Below are 19,976 nucleotides of genomic sequence, written 5' to 3'. Positions count from 1 at the left end.
AAGCCCGCTCTTTGTCATAAGAAGATTCTAATAAATATCTACATTTGTGACTTGATTAAACATGGTTTATTAAATGGCTTATCTCCCTGTGTCCGCGTGGGTTTCCTCCGGGTTTCCCCCACGTTCCTAAAACACACGTTGGTAGGTGGGTCTGGCGTTTTAAAAGTATCCGTAGGTGTGAGTGTGTGAGTGACTGTGTGTTGCCTTGTGAAGGACTGGTGCCCTGTTCAGGGTGAGCTCCTGCTTTGCACTCTGGGTAAGCTCCTGACCCAAGCGCTTACAGGCAATAAATGAATGAATGAATGAATATATTGCTTAGGCACGGTTTGTTCACATTTTTCATTTGTAATTTTACCACATTAACTTTACAATTAGAGTGTGAAACTGCCCACAGATGTGTGTGTGTGTGTGTGACTGGGTGAGTGTGTGAAACTGTCCACAGGTGTGAGTGTGTGTGTGTGTGTGTGAGATTGGGTGAGTGTGCAAAACTGCCCACAGATGTGTGTGTGTGTGTGTGTGTGTGTGTGTGTGTGTGTGTGTGTGACTGGGTGAGTGTGCAAAACTGCCCACAGATGTGTGTGTGTGTGTGTGTGTGTGTGTGTGTGAGATTGCGTGAGTGTGCAAAACTGCCCACAGATGTGTGTGTGTGTGTGACTGGGTGAGTGTCTTTAATTATACGTGTAATGGTTTGAATGACTGGGTGAGTGTCTTTAATTATACGTGGGATGGTTTGAATGACTGGGTGAGTGTGTGTAATTATACGTGTAATGGTTTGAATGACTGGGTGAGTGTCTGTAATTATACGTGGGATGGTTTGAATGACTGGGTGAGTGTCTGTAATTATACGTGGGATGGTTTGAATGACTGGGTGAGTGTGTGTAATTATACGTGTAATGGTTTGAATGACTGGGTGAGTGTCTGTAATTATACGTGGGATGGTTTGAATGACTGGGTGAGTGTGTGTAATTATACGTGTGATGGTTTGAATGACTGGGTGAGTGTGTAATTATACGTGGGATGGTTTGAATGACTGGGTGAGTGTGTGAAACCGTCCACAGGTGTGAGTGTGTGACTGGGTGAGTGTCTGTAATTATACGTGGGATGGTTTGAATGACTGGGTGAGTGTCTGTAATTATACGTGTGATGGTTTGAATGACTGGGTGAGTGTGTGTAATTATACGTGTGATGGTTTGAATGACTGGGTGAGTGTGTGTAATTATACGTGTGATGGTTTGAATGACTGGGTGAGTGTCTTTAATTATACATGTGATGGTTTGAATGACTGGGTGAGTGTGTGAATCCGTCCACAGGTGTGAGTGTGTTTGTGACAGGGTGAATGTCTATAATTATAAGTGTGAAGGTTTGATTGACTGGGTGAGTGTGTGAATCTCCATAGGTTTGAGTGAGGGAGTGACTGGGTGAGTGTGTGAAATTATCTGCAGGTGTGTGTGTGTGTGTGTGTGTGTGTGTGTGTGTGTGTGTGTGTGAGAGCGACTCTATGAGTGGGTGAAACTCTCCACGGGCGCGAGTGTGAGTGACTGGGTGAATGTGTGATGCCCTGTGAAGGTCTAGTGTGGAAGTCTGGTAGGAGCCATTACCGAACATGAATGAACGAATGATTTAATGACTTTAATAATGAGCGCTTTCACGAACTGTGCCACATTTGAGATTAAAAACACAAAACCCTCCAGCTGAATATGTTCATAGCTTCAGAAAGCAAATACCATCCGAGGTTACGGCTTTTGTAATCTAAGACGTGCACAACTCTGTGACACACTTTCGGCTTTTTCATTAGGGGGTTTATGGAAGGCTTTCCGCAGATTTGCACGGAAACCTTTCAGCCTTGTAACAATACTGCATTGTTTCCTTATTTCTGATGCCGGCCACAAATTGTACTTTAATTGCACACAATATATCTACGGTTGCCTCACAGTATATGTGCAGAGTTTTAGTGGCCCCTGAGGGACAAAGTTTAGCCGGCAAGCTTGCACAGTCAGGTCACTGGGGCTCACTTCTTCTATATACAGCCGTACAAGTAATGTAGAAGTCTCATGTAGCCTGGGACTGAGCTGGCCTCTTTAATTGGACATTTGCGGTGAAAAATGAGGAATATGATTCTTTGGAAATATATATATATAAATATATGATTGCGTCTGATTACAGCATTTAGCCACAACATACAGCTCAGTATCTGCTCATTACAATCTGTAAGAACGTGTTGTTCTATCTGTGTAACGTTATCCACAGTGGCTTACTGTTAGTGTCAGTCAGTCCTGCCAGGTCTGCTAGTGATTGAGATGTATGGGGAATGTAGACTAGTGTCTTCTGACCACTCTGACCCACTCTCATGTGTTCCTAATTAGTTACAGTACCCCCCCCACCCTCTTATACCACTTTCACATGCCTAGGAAAGTATGCAGCCATCTCCTCCACACAGGGAAATGGAGTATTAACCACGTACGCACAGCATTCTCCCATCCTTACATCACCTGCGCTTGAGCTGCTTCTCGCTCCGATGCTTTTGTGAGGGGGAAGACGTTGGATTTTCCAGTTGGTGAGGAACAACGCGATGAGATATTTTAATGGCAGGCCTCTTCCAGCTAAGCTTCCACTGCGGTCAGCCAAAGACACGGCTCCAGCTCTAAGAAAAACAGCTATTTACTACAAGAGTGCTCTTGGCACATTCGTCTCAGAATAATACAGTGGCTCAGAGTGTGTTAATGAAAGTAGATAATGTTTAATGGCAGTGTGAATGTCCATCTGATTGGCTGTGGTCAGGTAGTCATCACTTAGCGCTAACAGTAGAATGTAATTGTGTAATTAATATGTAGTAGGTTCCATATTTAATTAGGTTTAGACTTGATTTTTTGTTGTTGTTGTTGTTGTTCATTCATTCTCTTTAACCAGTTTATGCTGCATTTTCATCATAGGTCTTTCGACAGTGAGAAAAAGTGTTTAAGCCTGGCCTGTGTACGTCGAAGCTGTTCTGACAGTACGGCAGACCTGACAGTACAGTATCCTGTTTGCCGTAGGTGGGGTCAGCCAGAGGGAACAGCCAGTACGCAGGGATTAGTGCTGTAAGTGTTTGTAAAGGGGAGAGAGCTACGCGATATCATTAGTGGTTTCTTCTCCATTGTGCCGCATGCTGCCTGTCAGTAATCAGAGCCTCCGCAGCATTCTCTCTCTCTCATGTCTGCTTAATCCTGCCAGATTGCATAATTGCAGGCTGTAGGGCCCACATACGGCTGGGAGTAGCGCTGCTTTGATTCTGTGCACGATACAAGACCCACTTTGTCAGCCCTGAGCAACCGACACAGCCTCATCATGTCTCAGAGATTAGCTGTCAAAACCCCGCCTCTGCCTGTAAACAGTTGGAGGAACTGAAAACGTTCGGACTCAGTTACACCTGCGGGAAAAATTCATATCCGTCTGATCAGCTGTGGTCAGCTTCTGATATTTCCTTAAAATTAAATTAACTCCAATTGTAGCACTAATATACAGTAGCTTTAGGGGTGTCACAATATACATGTTTTGTGGTTTATACTGTCCCAGAAATAATAAATGATACTGTTAATTTAAGAACAATATATGCCACTGATATAGTGATAATAATAATAATAATAATAATAATAATAATAATACACCTTTAAAGAGCAGTGAACATTTAGCAAAGACATATTTGCAGCAGGTTAGTGTCGCAGTCACACAGCTCCAGGAACCTGGAGGTTGTGGGTTCGATTCCCGCTCCGGGTGACTGTCTGTGAGGAGTGTGGTGTGTTCTCCCTGTGTCTGCGTGGGTTTCCTCCGGGTGACTGTCTGTGAGGAGTGTGGTGTGTTCTCCCTGTGTCTGTGTGGGTTTCCTCCGGGTGACTGTCTGTGAGGAGTGTGGTGTGTTCTCCCTGTGTCTGCGTGGGTTTCCTCCGGGTGACTGTCTGTGAGGAGTGTGGTGTGTTCTCCCTGTGTCTGTGTGGGTTTCCTCCGGGTGACTGTCTGTGAGGAGTGTGGTGTGTTCTCCCTGTGTCTGCGTGGGTTTCCTCCGGGTGACTGTCTGTGAGTAGTGTGGTGTTTTCTCCCTGTGTCTGCGTGGGCTTCCTCCGGGTGACTGTCTGTGAGGAGTGTGGTGTGTTCTCTCTGTGTCTGCGTGGGTTTCCTCCGGGTGCTCCGGTTTAATCCCACAGTCCAAAAACACACGTTGGTAGGTGAATTGGCGACTCCAAAGTGTCCGTAGGTGTGAGTGTGTGAGTGAATGAGTGTGTGTTGCCCTGTGAAGGACTGGCGCCCCCTCCAGGGTGTATTCCCGCCTTGCGCCCAATGATTCCAGGTAGGCTCTGGACCCACCGCGACCCTGAACTGGATAAGGGCTACAGATAATGGATGAATGAATGAATATATGAATTGGAATATAAAAAATGCTTAAATATTCAAAACAAAATAGATTAAATTAAAACAACTTTCTTAAAATATTGCAGACATTGATTCTTATGTAAACAAACATGCAAATGAATGGACAACACTGAGCTCAGCCAGTAATATTTGAAGGAATGTCCATATATTGTACGATAAGTGGAAAATATTTTTAATAAATGTGACAGGGCTAAATAGCTTTGTTACATGATGAGTCCCATTTCTGTCCAGCGTTGTGGGACAACTGGACCTTTGTTCTGAGAATTCGGTCTCACGTAGCCATGAGAACATTTCCAAAATCAGGTTCTGATGTTAAGTGAGTAGTGTTTCATCACAGAAACCACTCCGACTCATTTCAGAAGTACTGGATAGAACCAGAAAACTGCAGAGGTTTTAGTTTTATTGCTCTGTAGCCCAGTGCTGGCGGGTTTTATAGCCCTCTGGCCCGTGCATGGCACTAGGCACGGTGACTTTAGAGTCATATCCAGTGCCTAAAGAGCATCCCATTTCATTTCGTGCTTTTCTGTGGCGATTACACAAGCTGTGTTTTAGCTAAATTCACTCATTATAAGAGGTGGCGTATACATCGGAGGAATGTGTATAATTGTGTTTCAAATAAATATGCCCCTTTGGCTTTGCTTTGCTTTTAGGTTTTTAACCTTCTCTCCCTGCAGTGCACTTCTACTGCTCCACAGCTGAAGCTGAGTGGGAGGGGTTTACTAGTGGTGCACGATAAATCCTCAACCAGTGTGATATTTGCCGATACGTGGATTTGTTTATAATTTTTATCGTCTGATATTGAACATTTAGTCAATCAATTTAGTCATCAATACCATTTTATCGCTGGTTTGAGGGTAAAAAATAATGTGACGTCTCAGCAACACTCAGACAACAGAGAGGGGTAAACAGCAGCTTTGACGGCAGAAAAATACCTTCCACAGCCACAGTGCAAGAGCCCTTCTTATATAAAACGCATGAATTTAATACTAAAACACACTGAAAAAGTACACACATTCACTCAGACACACTCTGTCCTTCACCCTCTCCCTCCATCTCCAAAAAGATTGGTGTTGCACTAATTAGCGACTAATTAGAAACCATTCATATATCTTTGATAAAGTATAAATGAACTACACCTGATGAATGTAAAGATAAAACTAAAAAGTACAGAAATGTATAACCACTGAAGAATAATTTGTTTAGTTTTAATCCAAAGTGAATTAGCGAAAATAAAATTATCGGTATTAATATCGGTATCGGGGCGGCACGGTGGCGCAGGAGGTAGGTGTCGCAGTCACACAGCTCCAGGGGCCTGGAGGTTGTGGGTTTGATTCCCGCTCCGGGTGACTGTCTGTGAGGAGTGTGGTGTGTTCTCCCTGTGTCTGCGTGGGTTTACTCCGGGTGACTGTCTGTGAGGAGTGTGGTGTGTTTTCCCTGTGTCTGTGTGGGTTTCCTCCGGGTGACTGTCTGTGAGGAGTGTGGTGTGTTCTCTCTGTGTCTGCGTGGGTTTCCTCCGGGTGACTGTCTGTGAGGAGTGTGGTGTGTTCTCCCTGTGTCTGCGTGGGTTTCCTCCGGGTGACTGACTGTGAGGAGTGTGGTGTGTTCTCCCTGTGTCTGCGTGGGTTTCCTCCGGGTGACTGTCTGTGAGGAGTGTGGTGTGTTCTCTCGGTGTCTGGGTGGGTTTCCTCCGGGTGACTGTCTGTGAGGAGTGTGGTGTGTTCTCTCGGTGTCTGCGTGGGTTTCCTCCGGGTGACTGTCTGTGAGGAGTGTGGTGTGTTCTCTCGGTGTCCGCGTGGGTTCAATTCCCATTCCGGGTGACTGTCTGTGAGGAGTGTGGTGTGTTGTCCCCGTGTCCACGTGGGTTTCCTCCGGGTGACTGTCTGTGAGGAGTGTGGTGTGTTCTCCCTGTGTCTGCGTGGGTTTCCTCCAGGTGACTGTCTGTGAGGAGTGTGGTGTGTTCTCCCTGTGTCTGCGTGGGTTTCCTCCGGGTGCAGATCTTTACGTGGGACATATTATATTCCTTTTTCCCATGTAAACACAGATCCAGAGTCTTATTAGATCTGTGTGATCAGTAAAGCAGCAGGTGTGTGTGTGTGTGTGTGTTCCTTTTTTCTTTTTTTTTCTTCCGGTGCATCAGAAACCTATCTACACACTAAAGCTCTGTTTCTGATTCCTGCGGTTTGCTAGGAAAACATGCAGCGACACCCCTCTTTGCTTTTGTAAAATTTTATCTACGTTTTGTTATGACAAGCTTCAAGGCTTGTCAGAGGAAAGATAACAATATGGCATCAGAGGCTGCGATTAATACAACAGGCTGAGGACTGTGTGGACGTTGGGCCCTAATCTGATAAGAAGCACAGACGATTTACGGCCAGAGTTTGGAGTTATTGCTCTATTCTGGAGGCTGCTGAGCCAACTGGCTGCTGGAGGACTGCGAGAGGCTGAAATAACGACGGTGCTATGTGTATAGAGGTGATTGTTATGACAGTGATATATAATATGTCCTTCACTCACTTCGATGGAATGCTGTAGTTTCCTCTTCTAAAAGGTGGATCACCCTGTCACAACCATCATGACCCACTCAATATTTCTCCTGAATTCAGGGGTTTTAATCAGGAGTTTGTTCCTCTTTATTGCAGTGTGTGCCTCAAATCTTCGGGAAGGATACGCACTAGATATCGGAACATCACTTTGAGGATTTGACGACAGTCAGCCATGTGAACGTCAGATGATCCATTGTAGATCACAGAAGAGACTCCAACTCATTTCAGAGGTAAGGAAAAGCACTCCATCCTTTTAGAGAATACACTTCCACTGCTCCACAGCCCAATGCTGGAGTCTATACTCCTCTAGCCTTCACTTGGCATTGGGCTTGATGGTCGTACCTTTCCCTGTGCTCAGCCTAGAAGGGGACAATTTGCTCATGGCACCCTTCAGCATGTTCAGGGCTACTTTTGATGTCACTTGTGGGTGTGTACAGTCGGGGTGGGACGATATATTGATACGGCGATATATTGTATTTTGTTTTTTTTAGCGATACATTATCAATACGCGTGGCACGGTGGCGCAGTCACACAGCTCCAGGGACCTGGAGGTTGTGGGTTCGATTCCCACTCCGGGTGACGGTCTGTGAGGAGTGTGGTGTGTTCTCTCTGTGTCTGCGTGGGTTTCCTCCGGGTGACTGTCTGTGAGGAGTGTGGTGTGTTCTCCCTGTGTCTGCGTGGGTTTCTTCCGGGTGACTGTCTTTGAGGAGTGTGTTGTGTTCTCTCTGTGTCTGTGTGCGTTTCCTCCGGGTGACTGTCTGTGAGGAGTGTGGTGTGTTCTCCCTGTGTCTGCGTGGGTTTCTTCCGGGTGACTGTCTGTGAGGAGTGTGGTGTGTTCTCTCTGTGTCTGCGTGGGTTTCCTCCGGGTGACTGTGAGGAGTGTGGTGTGTTCTCCCTGTGTCTGCGTGGGTTTCCTCCGGGTGCTCCAGTTTCCTCCCACAGTCCAAAAACACACGTTGGTAGGTTGATTGGCGACTCAAAAGTGTCTGTAGGTGTGAGTGTGTGAGTGAATGTGTGACTGTGTGTGTTGACCTGAGAAAGACTGGCGCCCCCTCCAGGGTATAATCCCGACTTGCGCCCAATGATTCCAGGTAGGCTTTGGACCCACCGTGACCTCAGAGTCTCTTGTATCGTGATAATATTGTATCGTAAGATGCCCTGTGATTCCCACCCCTACAGTACTGTAAGTTTCCTCAGAGAGTGGGCTTCTGTAATTGGTCTGAGGTGTCGATGGAACCATCATTCCGTTTTGTCCTGTCTCCATGACGTAAATCATTTGCATAAAGTAGAGAACATCTGAACGCAGATCATCGCTTGTCGCTCTGTCACCTCATTGCTTGCCGCCTGCCGCCAAATGGCAGCTACAGATCCCCTGCTGTCTTTGGAAATGACTGGTCAGTTATAGCTTTGTCACCTTCTAGTGTGAGCAGGGACTTAGGCTCATGCCAGTGCTTTACTAGAAACGGAATAAAGTGTGTCCAGCCCCACTGGAACAGTCATAGTTTTCTCCAGGACCTTTCAAATTGAAGCTTGTTTTCCAGATGTTTATCACAACAGATCTCCGAACTTAACTCTGATTGAGTTTGTCTTTCCTAAGTGGCTGACGCATGGAAGCACTTAGAGAAGTCCAAAAATCAGATCATGTTAATTCAGTCATCCCTCAGCTTATTTAAGCACTGCTGCCTTCTGGAAGGAATGAGACAGAGTAGAGCAAAAAAAAAAAAAAAAAACAACAACAACAGAAATCCCCCTTCAGTAGGCTCATGGAAAACTGCCTCAGGATACGGGGGGATATCCTTAAAGAGGTGACGGACGCTGAGTGATAGATGTGTGGACTGTTGGACGAGCCGGGAGAGTTGTGTGTGTGTGTGTGTGTGTGTGTGTGTGTGGTTCCTTAATGATGGCCATGTGATCGGGAACCTGTGGTGAACGAGAAGGCCTGTGACTGACACTGTCACGCATCAGGTGCTGCTAATTTAAGCAGCCTGTTTTTAGAGAAACAGGTCAGAAGGGTCAGTGATGGGAGTGTGGGGGTCTTTTTGAGCGTGTGTTTGTGTGTGTGTGTGTGTGTGTGGGCTTTACTTTAAAGCAGTTCCTCATTACATTTGCACAGAGCTGTTATTAATGTAGAATGGAATTGTTTATAGTGGAATAGTCTTGGGGAACTGAATTTTTAAACCTGAAGTTTAATAATGGAGATTATTTAATGTTAATAAAATGTTTTACTAAATATATATCAGTTATTCCCAGATATAAAACAGATATAAATATCATATTTATGCAGTGGAGTGTACAGTGTGAGTGACTGTCCAGTACAGTGCATTGTCAGCCTCTGCAGAGTAATGTATTCAGAGTGAAGGGCGTATGAATAAGACAAAGCAAGCTTTGGTGTATTTGCCAGACCACCTACGAGGCCGGACTAGTTTAGGCATTTTTGCCGACTGACTGACTGACTGAGTGACTCCTAATGTTGAAACGTGCATGTGCGAGTAGGAACTGTTAGTTCAGCCATATTTCACATTCCAATTCGTGAATTAAATTTGGAACTGGTTGATGAACCAAAAAAATTGGTTTCCAGCTGGAACCAAAATAACAGTAGGTTCTTCAACACAAACAGTGACTGAATAATAGTGAATAAGTAAGTAGTGTCGCAGTCACACAGCTCCAGGGACCCGGAGGTTGTGGGTTTGATTCCCGCTCCGGGTGACTGTCTGTGAGGAGTGTGGTGTGTTCTCCCTGTGTCCGCGTGGGTTTCCTCCGGGTGACTGTCTGTGAGGAGTGTGGTGTGTTCTCCCTGTGTCCGCATGGGTTTCCTCCGGGTGACTGTCTGTGAGGAGTGTGGTGTGTTCTCCCTGTGTCCGCGTGGGTTTCCTCCGGGTGCTCCGGTTTCCTCCCACAGTCCAAAAAACACACGTTGGTAGGTGGATTGGTGACTCAAAAGGGTCCGTAGGTGTGAGTGTGTGAGTGAATGTGTGTGTGTCTGTGTTGCCCTGTGAAGGATTGGCGCCCCCTTCAGGGTGTATTCCCGCCTTGCGCCCAATGATTCCAGATAGGCTCTGGACTCACCGCGACCCATCCATCCATCCATTATCTGTAACCGCTTATCCAATTTAGGGTCGCGGGGGGTCCAGAGCCTACCTGGAATCATCGGGCGCAAGGCGGGAATACACCCTGGAGGGGGCGCCAGTCCTTCACAAGGCAACACAGACACATTCACTCACACACTCACACCTACGGACACTTTCGAGTCGCCAATCCACCTGCAACGTGTGTTTTTGGACTGTGGGAGGAAACCGGAGCACCCGGAGGAAACCGCGACCCTGAACTGGATAAAGGTTACAGATAATGAATGAATGAAAGTAAGGAACATGCTCCGTTTGTGTGTGTTTCTGGGGTTGAATTTGGTGCGAAACCATGCATGTTGGCCAGAGCCTTGGCTCAGCGTTGTTTAGTTCACAAGCCCAGCAGGACCTCGTAACTCTGCAACAGTTACACAGTATTATATCTCACAGACAAAGAGGACTGCTGAATTTGTGTTATTTCACATGAGTGTGTGTCTTTGCCTGATCTATAGTAAAGGGAAGCCGGCGGGAAACATTATGTGGCATTCATATGTTTATAAAATGTCATATAGCTGCGCACAGCCTCCTTAATCTTCACTTGTTTTAACCTGTTACATTTAACAAATAAGAAATTGTAATTCTTAAAATCAACAAAATGTTATTGCTCTTCTTTTTTTGGTGGTAGATCTTCTAGTTTTTATTTTATGAACAAAACTTTGTGCTCCTTTTTCATTTCTGCATTTTTAAGTCATATTTTCTGTACAACACACTCACACAATAAAAAACACATGTAAACAAAGACATTAATATGAAGCACCAAAGCTTCTCCAGATCTTTCAATGACAAGGGGATGTATTTTGGGCAGTTCCTGTTTTTGAAATGCCAGAAACACCTCTGTGACAATGGCTGTATGGCTAATGGTGGTCCGGCAAACCTGGGCTTGCCTAGTTTCTCTTTTTTTATAAACACAAAGTGGATGTAAAATGTCAATGTGTTGTAAACAACAGGTAAGATTTTTTTTGTTCTTGGGCTCCCCCTACAGTTGCAGGGTTGAAATGACATGTACAGTAGTGTCCTGAAATCAAGCGGGAGTGGGGAACAAGTTACATAGTCCAGTTTCTGCAGTGCTGAGCCAGGAGTAGCGACGACTCTTCCTGTTAAGGGTCTGTGAAGCATCACCATGATTTTGAAGTTGTGATTTAAATATATAAATATTAACAAAGCCATTAAGTTTATGTTTGATGGTGATGTTATGTTTGTTGTTTTTTCTTAGAGATTTTTCAGTGAATTTTAAATTGTTCGTATCGATATCGGAATTAGATCGTAGAAAAATTGAAAAATCATTGTGATATAAATTCTGTCCACATCGTCCAGCTCTAAATAGAATGCAGACACTTAGATCAGTATTAAATGTGCTCTTCCAGGACACAGAAATCTCTTATTTGTCCTTTGTCTACGCTCATTTAGAGGGGGCTTCAGGATTAAGGACAATACACAATAAATCTGATTTACATTCAGGTCCTGTGAGTTCTTTTATGTTCCAGAGAGACTGATGCATGTTTCTATCATAGCTGCTGCTGTGGTTTCTCTGTCTTGTTGCCAACACGCTGTTGTTGGGCTGTCACACTCCCATAGTTAATGTGTGGGTGGGAATCGTTCGTCAAACCTAAGTGTACTTTGAAGACCACTGGCTATGTAGCGCAGGCTAAAAATAAAGCCTGACAGCTATTCGTCAAAAGTCATTGGTATCCTTTTCTTGACCGTACTGCGCATTCATCTTGTTATCTTCTGTCGTGTCGTGGGAAGTCAGACCCCCAAATCTGCAGCTTTACAGTAAGCGAGGGAGTGATGTTTCAGCCATGGATAACATTTCCAGAGTTTATTGACTGCCGGGAGAAAGCTTCGGACGGAAGGTTATAGAGATACATTAGCAAACAGAAAAAAAAGCATACACAGAGTCTTGATGAAAAGACAAGTAGAGGAAAGCATCATGCTGCACAGACGGCCAGACTATCGATCAGATCTGACCTGCCACTCTTGCCAGCCCACTTCCTCTGGCCTTAGAGCAGAGTGGAGCAGCAGGGAAAATACACATAGCATTGGACTTATAGTCAGATCTTTATAGACTTTATGGTCTGATTATTATAGACTTATAAAACTTTATTAATGTGCACATTAATCTGGAGTCTACCAATCCACAAAATAGGAAGTAGGACCACCCAGTCGTTTTTGTGGGCTGCAGAAAACATTCAAGTAGTTCTGATTTTCTACTGCATCTTTTAAAGAGTGTGGGGACTTTACAATTGTTGCGCCCCTTCACCTGAGGTTCTCAAATCAAAGCACTGGACCTGGGTTTATGTGAGAGTGCAAAGATGAGGTTAAACTGAGCAAAATGAACAAGAGTAAGAGTAAAAACGGAGGAAACTAATAGCAAGAAAGAGTGAAAATGGCTAAAAACCACAGCTTCTGCTCCTCACTGCTGTGCACTCAGGGTCTGGGTGAACAGAGGGTGGCTCATCAGCGCTGTTTAGAGCTGTGGTGTTTGATCCGTGTTCCAATATGGCCACAGAACTGTGGAAACGTGTGGAAAAGAGGGAGAATATGTCCCCTTTAAGACCAGATCTTTGTAGATTTCAGTCTGACATTCCCCTTAACAACTTGACAAATTAGTCTGTGATGATGAAGGCATACCATGTGCACAGAGCTAATTAGAGCCTGAGCCCTGTGATGGACTAGCGCCTCGTCCAGGGTGTGTTCCTTTCCTTGCGCCCAATGATTCCAGATCCGGACCCACGGTGACCCTGAACAGGATGAAGTGGTTACAGAAGATGAATGAATGTATGAATGCGTAATTAGAGAATAATACCCTCCTGCACTCGTAACATACGTTAGCGTCACAGCTCGAGTCTAAAACAAGAGACTCAAGCTTTAGACGCCAAAAGTATCTCGAATGATTGACTGCATCTTTGATAAAGACCGATTTTAAAACGCAGCCAGTCATGGCAGTTTGAACGGAGCGAGTGAACGATTTGCAGATGTGGTGTTTCACGGCAGAGGGTGTGACGTGCACGTTGAAGCACTTCGCCAGCTTATTGACAGTAATCAAATCAGCAAGAGAAGCTTATCATCACTCAGCTTTCTGGAAGTGTTAAAGTGAACTGGAGGGATGGTGTGCTTAACAGACGTGGCCCGGAGGGTAAACTGATCTCTCTGAATTACCGGCTCCACCGCTCTTACTCTTTGGCAGACGTCACGTCAGGATATCCATGATTTAGTCAATTACACAAACTTGCCCTTGTCTTTAAAGCACATAGAGATACAAAGGAATCTTGTATCTCATCGCCGTGCTCCTTGGCTGGCTCCGTGTGCGTATGCAGACTAGAGACACTCACGAGTTACTTCGAGCGAGGCGGAGTGGAATCATGGGTCATTCCAAGAGAGGCCGAGTCAAGACATGAGTCACCGTGATACACAAGTTGAGTCCCAAGTCATTGGGATGTAAATCTGAGTCGAACCACAATTCACCGGATACGAATCCAACTTGACTCATGTGTCACTGGGATACAAGTCTGGGTTGATTCATGAATCCAAGTCAAGCCATGAGTCTGTGGTAAAGAACTTAGCTTGTACTCCCTCAGTGGGGTCATGAATCGTAAGATCTGCAATCTGAACAAGGTCTTGACTCATGATTCAAAGTCTGAGTTAAATCTGAGTCTTAAGGAATGTCACAAAGTTTGAAGTTAGAGGTCGATTCCTCGAATCCGCATCTCTGAAACTAGTGCATGCAGACTCCTCCGTCACGGCTTAATTTAATCAGGGCTAGAGACGTAATATTTATAATTCTTTAGTTGTATTACAGTCTGAATTAGAGCACTGTTGCTGTCCTCACTGTCTTTTGTAGATGCATTTGTGATGGTTTAAGTCTTCAGTGATTCATTTGGACAGAGAATGACTCCAGTAAGAAGAGTTTCCCCCTGCACCACATTAGTGGGGAGCTGTTAAATGAAGTAGTTAAGCAAGGTTTAATAAAATAATACTTTAAAAAAAAAAGGAATCACAACAGACAGAGAGTCTCTGAATGAAAGGAAGTTCCAGCATGAGGCGCCTTTGCATCTGTAATTATCATTGTCCCCTCATTTCAACCTCACTGCACCTCAATTATGTAGAAAACGCTCCATGATTCAAGGCAGATGTGAGGGGCTGAGAGGGAGCACCCTTCCCCCTGACCTGCACACGGCTGTCCCAACCACACTCAGCTAACCGGCCAATCTCAGAGCACCACTCACCTCTCTCCCAGATGTTGATCGGAGAGCTGGGGGCAACATTGTTACTTTTACAACCAAAGAAAAATTCTTAAAAGGTCTAAAGATTTAAGAAAAAATAATAAATAAACTAAAAATCTGAGACTATATATAAACTAAAAACGAATTATTTGGAATGTAAATATAGACCAAATTCTATGGTTTTTAAAGATAAAATTGTAATTTAAAATTTAAATGTTCTTGCTCTTGCTCTTTTGTAATATTACTTAAGCTATTGCACAGTATTAGAAATGACAATGAATTATTAAAAAAAAACAACGTAAAAATTAAGCAGGGGCGGCACGGTGGTACAGCAGGTAGTGTCGCAGCCACACAGCTCCAGGGACCTGTGTCTGTGTGGGTTTCCTCCGGGTGACTGTCTGTGGGAAGTGTGGTGTGTTCTCCCTGTGTCTGCGTGGGTTTCCTCCGGGTGACTGTCTGTGAAGAGTGTGGTGTGTTCTCCCTGTGTCTGCGTGGGTTTCCTCCAGGTGACTGTCTGTGAGGAGTGTGGTGTGTTCTCCCTGTGTCTGCGTGGGTTTCCTCCGGGTGACTGTCTGTGAGTAGTGTGGTGTGTTCTCCCTGTGTCTGTGTGGGTTTCCTCCGGGTGACTGACTGTGAGGAGTGTGGTGTGTTCTCCCTGTGTCTGCGTGGGTTTCCTCCGGGTGACTGACTGTGAGGAGTGTGGTGTGTTCTCCCTGTGTCTGCGTGGGTTTCCTCCTGGTGACTGTCTGTGAGGAGTGTGGTGTGTTCTCCCTGTGTCTGTGTGGAATTCCTCCGGGTGACTGTCTGTGAGGAGTGTGGTGTGTTTTCCCTGTGTCTGCGTGGGTTTCCTCCGGGTGACTGTCTGTGAGTAGTGTGGTGTGTTCTCCCTGTGTCTGCGTGGGTTTCCTCCGGGTGACTGTCTGTGAGTAGTGTGGTGTGTTCTCCCTGTGTCTGTGTGGGTTTCCTCCGGGTGACTGACTGTGAGGAGTGTGGTGTGTTCTCCCTGTGTCTGCGTGGGTTTCCTCCGGGTGACTGTCTGTGAGGAGTGTGGTGTGTTCTCCCTGTGTCTGTGTGGGTTTCCTCCGGGTGACTGTCTGTGAGGAGTGTGGTGTGTTTTCCCTGTGTCTGCGCGGGTTTCCTCCGGGTGACTGACTGTGAGGAGTGTGGTGTGTTCTCCCAGTGTCTGCGTGGGTTTCCTCCGGGTGACTGTCTGTGAGGAGTGTGGTGTGTTTTCCCTGTGTCTGCGTGGGTTTCCTCCGGGTGACTGTCTGTGAGGAGTTTGGTGTGTTTTCCCTGTGTCTGCGTGGGTTTCCTCCGGGTGACTGTCTGTGAGGAGTGTGGTGTGTTCTCCCTGTGTCTGCGCGGGTTTCCTCCGGGTGACTGACTGTGAGGAGTGTGGTGTGTTCTCCCTGTGTCTGCGTGGGTTTCCTCCGGGTGACTGTCTGTGAGGAGTGTGGTGTGTTCTCTCTGTGTCTGCGTGGGTTTCCTCCGGGTGACTGTCTGTGAGGAGTTTGGTGTGTTCTCCCTGTGTCAGCATGGGTTTCCTCCGGGTGACTGTCTGTGAGGAGTGTGGTGTGTTCTCCCTGTGTCTGCGTGGGTTTCCTCCGGGTGCTCCGGTTTCCTCCCACAGTCCAAAAACACACGTTGGTAGGTGGATTGGCGACTCAAAAGTGTCCGTAGGTGTGAATGTGTGTGTGTGTCTGTGTTGCCCTGTGGAGGACTGGCGCCCCCTCCAGGGTGTGTTCCCGCCTTGCGCCCAATGATTCCAGGTAGGCTCTGGACCCACCGCGACCCTGAACTGGATAAGGGTTACAGATAATGAATGAATGAATGAAAAATTAAGCATTCGTATGTTCTATTCATGAGATCCAGCATAAAAATCAACATCGTTAAATCGTCTAAACCAAAACTCACATGTACATTTGGATACAATATTATCCCCAAGAACATGCTTCTGCAGCACTGTTCCCTGACAGAGCTCATAACGAATAAGTGACCAATAAATTATTCTATTTTTTTTACAGTAAATGCTTACCATTTTCAAACTACTTTATTTTTAGTTTCATTTTGTTGAATAAATGAAAAACAAATTAAAAGTGCTGCTGTTTTGTAGCTGGGTGGGTGTACACCACCATGCCCAAGGCCAAGCTTTGGCTAGAGACTGTAGGGCAGGGGAAATGCAGTCTCTGTAGTGATGGGGCTCTATCTCATGCTTCTTGGATGCCGTTGCGATCCAGAACTAATCCTCAACAATCAATACCTGACCTAGCCAATATTTATGTGGCTGAATGCCATCACATCATCACTGCAATGTTCCAGCATCTAGAACGTTCCTGAAAATGTAGAGGCTGCAACTGCAGCAAACTGGTGACACACTCCCTGTCGATAGCTTTGATTTCGTAACAAATACTAGGGAAGTGAGCGTCTAAACCAGTGGCCATGCAGAGTATTTGTGTAGAAAAGCACATTTTAAACAGCTCTCTAAACCAGCACTTCAAACTGTTTAGACTGTATGTACGAGTGTGGAAGAAAACCCAAATGGACCCCTCTTAATAGAGATTCCACACTCCTCATGCAGCTGCTCTCTCTCTCTCTCTCTTGTGTGTGGGTGTTGTCGGAACGCCACATTGGATTGCATGTCTGGTTTTGCCGATGCGGGGATGACTGTATTACATGTCTTAAATGGCATCAGACAATAGCATACACAGCATACACATGTCCTGCCTCACACGCTTTACCCTGTATTGATTTTGTAAAGTGCTTGCTAAGCCACTCCTGTCCTCTCCTCACATTCATCGAGGGATGAAGTGTTCTTTTCTTCCTGCTCACTCTCAGCTAGACACCGAGTGAAGTAGGGCCTGCACCTGTATTAAGGCCTCATCGATTTGGGGTGAATAGGTCCATACTCGGTCCTATTCCTCTTCTAATTAGAAGAGCTAGTCTTGGGCCTAGTCACACGTTTATTCTTCTTATTTTTAAAAATATCTCCTCCACACACCTTTTTTTTAAATTTCCATCCACATTAATATGTAAAAACACACTGCTCTGCCCTTCAGCCGGTGGGAGAAGCAGCTCCCTCAATGACAAAAAGGATGTCCATGAAATACTAAACTTCTCCCACTGTTTTCCAACAGCAGCAACCTTGTTTTCAAAGTTGTTTCACCAACTAGAGGTGCCTCCATGCCTCGACCAAAACTGGCAGCGTTGGCAGGGTCCGTTGGCAGCACATACTGATGTCACTGTTTAGTATAGTGTAAGAGTAACTGTACATTTATTGGTAACAACATGGAACAAGATCCTCTTAGCGATGTTGAAACCAGCACATTGTTGTCTGCGCCCATCACTGCACAAAATGGCCTCTTCTAAACTAAGACACACACTGTTGACAGAACAAAACAAAAACATGTTTTCCTGTCTACACGACAACACTGAAAACTCATAATTCTTCTTGTAAACCTCTAAAGTTTATAATTAAGTCTCTAAAACGTATTATCTCATTATTTTTCAGTCCCAGAATGCAGTTTGCGTGTGGACGAAAGGCCAAATCCATAGAAAAAGCTATTGAAAATACCAGCGTATGTGTGTGAACAAGGCCTTGTGGCAGAGGGCAGGCACAAACATTGCTGTTTTCAGTTTTACACTTTGAAGACTAAAGTTAGAATTGTAGCTTTAATATACAATTGATTTGCGTTTTTATACATGTTTTATTTGTCGTGCTATAAATATATGATTACTTAGTGATGTTCATTCATTCATTCAATCATTATCTGTAACCCGCGGACACAAAGAACACACCACACTCCTCACAGACAGTCACCCGGAGGAAACCCACGCAGACACAGGGAGAACACACCACACTCCTCACAGACAGTCACCCGGAGGAAACCCACGCAGACACAGGGAGAACACATCACACTCCTCACAGACAGTCACCCGGAGGAAACCCACACAGACACAGGGAGAACACACCACACTCCTCACAGACAGTCACCCAGAGGAAACCCACACAGACACAGGGATAACACACCACACTCCTCACAGTCACCCGGAGGAAACCCACACAGACACAGGGAGAACACACCACACTCCTCACAGACAGTCACCCAGAGGAAACCCACACAGACACAGGGAGAACACACCACACTCCTCACAGACAGTCACCTGGAGGAAACCCACACAGACACAGGGATAACACACCACACTCCTCACAGACAGTCACCCGGAGGAAACCCACACAGACACAGGGAGAACACACCACACTCCTCACAGACAGTCACCCAGAGGAAACCCACACAGACACAGGGAGAACACACCACACTCCTCACAGACAGTCACCCGGAGGAAACCCACGCAGACACAGGGAGAACACACCACACTCCTCACAGACAGTCACCCGGAGGAAACCCATGCGGACACAGGGAGAACACACCACACTCCTCACAGACAGTCACCCGGAGGAAACCCACGCGGACACAGAGAGAACACACCGCACTCCTCACAGACAGTCACCCGGAGGAAACCCACACGGACACAGGGAGAACACACCACATTCCTCACAGACAGTCACCCGGAGGAAACCCATGCGGACACAGAGAGAACACACCACACTCCTCACAGACAGTCACCCGGAGGAAACCCACGTAAACACAGGGAGAACACACCACACTCCTCACAGACAGTCACCCGGAGGAAACCCACGCAGACACAGGGAGAACACACCACAATCCTCACTGACAGTCACCCGGAGGAAACCCACGCAGACACAGGGAAAACACACCACACTCCTCACAGGCAGTCACCCGGAGGAAACCCACGCAGACACAGAGAGAACACACCACACTCCTCACAGAGTCACCCAGAGCGGGACTCGAGCCCACAACCTCCCGGCCCCTAGAGCTGTGTGACTGCGATACCTACCTGCTGCACCACCGTGACGCCCTACTTAGTGATGTAATATATCATATCTACTTTTGTAAATACTTTTTACATTATGTACAAAGAAAAAATGTAGTCTTTAAGTCAGTGACACAGCAGGACAAAATATATATATGTTTAAAAGAATTATATTTTTTGTAAAGATTAGAGTAAACGCTAAACATATTTGTCCTGATAATAAAGCTCTACTTCTGCACTAAAACACTAATAAAACGAAAAATAAATCTCTAAAGGTTAATTATTCATTTATTATCACTAGGGACAGCTGAGAGCTCTGAGGGTTAATAGCAAACATCTCACAACATATTGCTGTGCTTATGGCCTCTAGATTTTTTGGTCAGTGGCCATGTGGCCAGCACGTCAGGAATGGGATATTGTGTGTGTGTGTGTGTGTGTGTGTGTGTGTGTGTGTGTTTGTGAATGAAACATACAGAGGAGCATTTCAGAGTTTTTCATGGCCTCCTTAAGAGCAGAGGCCTGAGATGAAAGAGTGTGTGAGCAGTATCAGATGTGCTGCAGAGCAGCACGCTCAGCTCCGGAACGTTCCGCTCCGCTAACACTGCCTGGCTCAGGTTTGTGGGAGAGGCGAACCCCCCCCCCCCCACACACACACACACATTACATTTAGGAGATAGCACTACTTCACTGTGCACATCTGCTGTCTCAAGAGCAGCTCATTTGTGAGAACGAGCCCTTTCTCTCCTCTGCATTATTTATTATTGTTGCGATGCAGACAGAAGATTCTCCAA

The 19,976-nt window shown here is 45.8% G+C and overlaps 1 protein-coding gene across 4 annotated transcripts in view; it reads left to right on the top strand.

Moving 5' to 3' along the window:
- bmpr1bb (bone morphogenetic protein receptor, type IBb) overlaps window positions 1-19,976 on the top strand; it is a 124,430-nt gene that overhangs the window by 43,888 nt on the left and 60,566 nt on the right. For all 4 annotated transcript variants that reach the window (XM_066650587.1, XM_066650589.1, XM_066650588.1 and 1 more), the window contains exon 3: window positions 7,044-7,177. In XM_066650587.1, coding sequence (XP_066506684.1) covers window positions 7,133-7,177 — 45 coding nt within the window. In that variant the 5' untranslated portion in view covers window positions 7,044-7,132. The remainder of the gene's footprint in view (window positions 1-7,043; window positions 7,178-19,976) is intronic.

This window comes from Hoplias malabaricus, chromosome 18 (genome assembly GCF_029633855.1).
Source record: "Hoplias malabaricus isolate fHopMal1 chromosome 18, fHopMal1.hap1, whole genome shotgun sequence".
NCBI lineage: Eukaryota > Metazoa > Chordata > Actinopteri > Characiformes > Erythrinidae > Hoplias > Hoplias malabaricus.
This window is presented reverse-complemented; position numbering and strand designations above follow the sequence as displayed.